Source organism: Sinocyclocheilus anshuiensis, unplaced genomic scaffold (genome assembly GCF_001515605.1).
Source record: "Sinocyclocheilus anshuiensis isolate Anshui unplaced genomic scaffold, SAMN03320099.WGS_v1.1 scaffold884, whole genome shotgun sequence".
NCBI lineage: Eukaryota > Metazoa > Chordata > Actinopteri > Cypriniformes > Cyprinidae > Sinocyclocheilus > Sinocyclocheilus anshuiensis.
The window spans coordinates 343140-349220 of NW_015549614.1; the positions used below are offsets into that span (position 1 = coordinate 343140).

The window sequence follows — 6081 nt, forward strand, 5'->3', positions numbered from 1 at the left end:
ACGCATCATATTTTCTCTCAACTCTTTTTACCTTTTCTGACCCACTTCAGGTCTTAAAGTCTCTATTAATGAGCTAAATGAGTTAAATTGGGTGTGTTAGATGAGTGAGACAGTGCTGGGCTGCTCCAGGACAGTTTTGAAAACCATTTCAGAGACATGTTCTTAAATGTGACTCGTATAAAATATATTACATGCATGCACAGTTTTAAGGCAGCTTCAATCACCTTTTTTGGTAATTGAGCATCTGTGGAGGAGCGCAAGGTCTCTAACATCCACCAGCTCCGTGATGTCGTCATGGAGGAGTGGAAGAGGACTCCAGTGGACCATACTATTTTCTTTTTCTTCCCTTCTTTTTTTTGTAACAATGTAAATGTCTTAACTGTCACTTTTGATCAATTAAATGCATCCTTGCTAAAAAAAAATATTAATTTCTTTTAAAAAAAAAAAAAAAAAACTCATCCCAAACCTTTGAACAGTAGAGTTAACAGCAACAAGAATCAATTACAATATCAGAGGTCAGAAACACTGAATCTCCGTAGTTTCATTGATAATATTCAGCATTATTTCACACTAAATGCAGATATTCAGCAACAAATCTCAATAACTAGAACAACCAGGCACATATCACAACAAATACAGTATACTGAAATATCATTCAGCTGATGTGGGTGAGGTTAACATTTGTTCACGTCATAGTAAGCTAACACACATTGACAGCCATAATGATTATATGCAGCAATCACTGTAGAGCTATTTAGCGCGATGGCAACAATAGCAGCATAAAAGCACCATTTCTGAAAACTGTATGACTCATAGATTCCAAGCCATACAGTTGCAGGCTTCAACTAATTATGTACTTACAGTAGTTGGTGCATTGAACTCTGCAGTGGTATTAGATTATATTCTTTCATTTTTTAAAAGCTAATGCTTTTTTTTCTGACCTGCATTTCTGCCAAAATTATTTTAAAACTGGACACCTTTTGAATAGGAACAAGCAATACACAATGACACCTCCACTGAACTAAAAGGATTATGCATGAGAAGAGAAATAAATAATAACAAGAAAATTGCTTTTTTTATCTTCATCCACTCGGAGAATGTGTGTGGGTCAGTTTTTGCCTACATTGTGGACCGAAAGTCAATATAAATTCCCCATTATGACGGAAAAACAAATGTGTGTGTAGATTTGGAGTTACTGAAGATTAGCCCTCTTCCATATGGAATAAGATTGTTTACTCGGGGATGGGCTGATTGCTTATTTTGGAGTTAGGCGGTGGATGTTTCACAGGCTCGACTTCTATGGGACGCTTTCCACACAGCCTAAAGTAAAAATGATTATAACCAGATTTGGAAGCTTTTGCTCTTTTTTTTTTTAACTGCTGAGAAAATCTAAAAAAAATAACCAGAAAAAGAGTGAAAAAGTAGAAAAAAAGCATCCAACCATACAGTAATACAGACATACAGTAATTAATCATAAAATCTTACTTAATGCAGAGTGCCTGCTAAAGCAATATGCAATATGTAAATAAGCCAAACTGATTTTAGAAAATATACTAAATTTTAAACTAATTAGAAAAAATCTAACTGTAAAGTAGAATAAGCAGCAACAGATATGCAACACAAAATAAATCAAAATATATATCTGTTTCTAATTTTCATCCAGCAGAAGAGATATATGACCCTCTCTCTCTTTTCACACTCTTGTAAAAAAAAAAAACATAATGAAAAAAGATGTCATGATGTCATGGCTCGATTGAGACATTCATACTCAGCAGCTCATGAAAAACATTTAATGGATCATTAATACTCCGAATTACAGCATTTGTTTCTTTCAAGTTCCTTTAATGATCTTCTGTAGACTATTTAATACTGACTTAATTTAAAGCTGTACATCAATAATTCATCAGATGATAATGTTATACTTGAGAAAATTAAAGTATGATTTTGCCAGTCATACGGCCTTTTCTACACAACCACAAAATATTTTATTCATGAATCGTTTTTCCAGTGATTGCAGTACAGTAACCACACACTCATAAATACAGGTCTCATCCTATCAGCACACCTTAGCAGAGTGGTTGCTGATCACGAAACACATCTTTGGACAAACCAAGTATTAACACAAGCTTCCACGTGAAAACCAGCATGAATACATGTACAACCCGCAAAAAAAAACAACCTCTGATTTGCCCTTTCACTATTTTAGCCAAGTTTAGCCATGAAGTCAGCAAAAAAACCCCAGCTGACATCCATATACTAGCTGATTTTCTTCAACTCTTATCTCTGCTAGTGCTTCTTAGCTTACGTGCACATGCAAGGTTGACAAATTGGCTTGACCTCTTGTCGGGTTGGGTCTCATATGGTTTATCAACGTTCTCGCCCACTGTGATTACAATCGGACGAGCTTGCAGTCATTACGCTAATGGAGGCGCATTCTAATTGATGACATCCTCATTTGCATTGTGTGTTAATTACCCAAATCACTTAGCCGCATCTGCAAATTCTAATTTGTACCCACAGATTCAGTGCGGCTGGATGTTTTCACTTGAAAATAAAGATGTATTTCTCTCTGCAATGGTAAACAAAAAGCATAGTTAAATTAAGTAAAGGAACCATGAAGTGAAAATTCACCTCAGACACACCAGCCGGAATTAATCACAACCATTTCAAAAGCCAAATGATTATGCCAAGGAAAACATGTGACCAAATTATGGAGATCCAAGAGGAAAGACGACTGATAACTGGGCAAAATATGATTAGTTCAAATTAAAATAACAGAATAAAAAAAACAAAGCAAATGGCTTTAATGAATAGGTGAAGCCGCAAAGCAAATTGCTTTTAACTTTGCTTTTAACTTTGCTCATAAAATGGCATGACATCAATAGTGAAGCTTTCTATGGCATTCATTACAGAAACCTTCACTACACTCTTAAAAATAAAGGTTCTTTATTGGCATCTATGGTTGCATGAACAACCTTTAATATAAATGGAACCTTTTCATTACACAAAAGTTTCTTTAGATTATCTTAGATTAGTTTTTTAACACTAAGAAAATGGTTCTTTTAAGAACTGTTCACTGAAATGTGAACAAAATAGTTCTTCTGTGAAAATTCCCTCTTGGAAAATTTATTTTTATAAGTGTTTGTAACACAGCCATGAAGTCCCCTGGTAAAGGTCTCATGTGAATAGTTATCTGCTAACGCAGCAGAGTTTCCTTGCGGATGTACATCTTGCATATAAAGATCTCTTACCTGAGAGTGAACATCTCCACAGGTGAGTACGGTGAAGCTGCAACATATGCTGACACGGTATCCCTTTGCCGAACTGGCGCGGATGGTACCAACACTGCAAAATTCCCATCCAAACGTTGCTCTGATAATTCCGGAGCAGATGGATTCTGGAATAATCTTACACTCCCGATGTGCCTCATGGGTGTAGAGGTCGCTGACCCAAACAATCCCTCTTGATCCGAGTGAGCGGCGCTCTTGAACCCTAACTCCTCGGAAAGACAAGCTCCCACTTCTGCGGCCCGAAGGCTGTAGTACAGCTCTACAGGCGTTCCTTCAGACATATCCGGACCCCTCTGGCGTCCGGGGACAATGCTAGGAGATGCAAACCACCCAGGAAGAGGCTCGAGCTCTGCAACGCAGACGCCCATGTCCCCTCGCAACCTGCAGCTCCCACGGACCTCCTGGGTTTCGTGGAAGGCGAACATCCGTACACAGGGGAGTTTGTCCACCGCGCTATAGTCGTCCCAGTCCCTCCCAGCGATGTAGAACAAGACCTGAACCTTGGGTTTGTTCAGGTAAATCCTTTCGTTGAGAACAAAGGTTTGTACTTTCCAGTTGAAGGTGAAGAGGGCTGAAGAAGCCACAAAGGAGCCAGGCATCTGAAGGAGGTCCAAAGGAATAGGCTCTTCCACTGCAAGGGTCCCATATGTGGCGTTGATGGTGGGAGGTCTCCTGGCCTGGTGGATGAAGAACAGTTCTGTTCTGGAGAGGAAACTAGAGTTGCGCATGAAGTCCTGGGTGGCTTCCTTAAGAAAAAAGGAGGACTCTGTGTTGAGGAGCTGGTAGTTGACAGGCAGGTAAGTAGGGGAGGCGTAGCGCTGAAGATTCTCCAGGATACGACAGTCTGTAACTGACACAGCAAAGAAAAGAGATGTCAGAACTAACTGGAATAGTTACTTGTGGGTCTCTACACTCAGGAAAAAGGTATAAAGGCTGTCAAAAGCTGTGCCTTTCAAAAGGTACACCTTTGTATTGCATGAATGCATATTAGTACCCTAAAGTTACATAGCACATTTTCGAAGGGGGGCACCAAGGTTATTATAGTTTTGAGTAGTAATTTATTTTTTATTTTAATTTAGCTTTCAAGTTTAAATTATTCATTTAGATTCAAATTTTTTTTTCTTTTTTTTTCAAATTAATTTTATTTTTTATTTTTGTTTATCAGTATCACTTAGTTTTTTTTTTTATTTCAGTTAGCATGTGAGTTTAATTTTAGCTTTTATTTATTTATTTATATATATTTTTTTTTTCAGTTTTAGTTTTTTTTTTTTATAAAAAACCTTGGGTAGCAAGACAGCTGACAGCTGTTTTACCTTTTTTGTGTAAGTGTGCATATTAAAAGAAGAAAAGAACACAGATGCATCAATATTACAATTCCAACTGATACCAAGAATCTGATCATTATTTTCATGTTATGGATGATACCCAATGGCTGATATTAAAATGATATACCATTTTGTCTAAATGAATTAAAAAAAAAAAAAAAAACCTAATGGAACAGATTAATCAACACATTATAATGTAAAATATGAAATATTCATTTTTTTAGATCTGCTAAAGATTTGATTTAACAGTGTAATTCAATTATCAGTGTTTCAAAGATTAATTTGAGTTTATCTCAAGTTATCCTCTAAAATGAGATGATGGCAAAGGTAAACTGTAAATGTATAAATGCTGGTAATGAGAATGGACAAGTAATTGTACAATATAACTGTGCAATACATTAAAAAATCTGATTTGCAACCATATTGTTTACTGTAGAAAGCACATCCACATTAACCTGATCAGTTAAATCAGCACAATTTATGATTACCACTGCTGTCAGATTTTATTGCGGATTTATTGTGAAATGTAATCTTGACAAACACATTAAATAGATGTAATTCTTTCTCCATTCAAATAGAGGTGAGATGTACTTGTATGACTATTGTCTGCATAGAAAATAGCTGCCCAGAAGCATTACCAAGATAGCAGACAAGTGAACTGACGTGCCTTAAAGGGACTTTGATTAAACTGTGGACCCCAAAGAACAATTGTTGGTTATTCAGCACTTACCTGCTATAAAACTACAAAATGTGCTCTATTTGCACAGAAACATTACATTCTGTTTTAAATTTTACATTTCAGTATCCTTACAAACCATAAAAATAGAAATCAGGTTTACAATTTTTGTAGAGTTATTTTGATGGAAAATGACATTGAAAGTAACAAGTGAATATGAAAACTTTAATGACCACCTGACTTTACCTAACAGACATCTGATTATTGTTTCAGAGAACTGGACTAAAGTTCAACTTTTTCAGCTCTTTCCTCAAATCTATTGCATCATGAAAGAAGTGCCAAAGTTATTTCCAGAGCAGGAACTGCTTGTATCCTCTGTGATATCTCCCTCACTGTTTCTGGTAGACAGCACTGGCAGTGGCATGCTATCATAACCTCAATAGCAAAGCCTCCAGCAGAAACATCGATTTCACCACAGACAGAAAGTAATATGGAGACTGATGAGACACTCTGATATGAAGAAGTGGACTTAAATCAAAATAGACACAGATAGGCCCTCTTTTTCTGTGAGGGTGAACGTATGACCCATTATATATAGCACCATATCACTGTTCTGGGAACTATATTTTCAGCCAAAACACAATATTTGCGAACCAAACATGAATCCAATCCATTTATATTTAACACATAACCGATTTAAACACTGTTTTCCTTCATTTTCTGAATAACGGCCCTGATTGTAAAATCTAGATTAAAGACCAATCTCTTTAACCTGGCTTACACACTAACA

The 6081-nt window shown here is 36.4% G+C and overlaps 1 protein-coding gene across 1 annotated transcript in view; it reads right to left on the bottom strand.

The window, feature by feature from the left end:
• The window catches only part of LOC107659267 (transmembrane protein 132C-like), a 150932-nt gene extending 145217 nt beyond the window's left edge, over positions 1-5715 (bottom strand). Inside the window, exons 1-2 of the mRNA XM_016448150.1 lie at positions 5685-5715; positions 3252-4140 (exon numbers count right to left, since the gene is read on the bottom strand). Of these exons, the coding sequence (XP_016303636.1) occupies positions 3252-4140; positions 5685-5715 (920 nt within the window). The remainder of the gene's footprint in view (positions 1-3251; positions 4141-5684) is intronic.
• Positions 5716-6081: the final 366 nt, after the last annotated feature.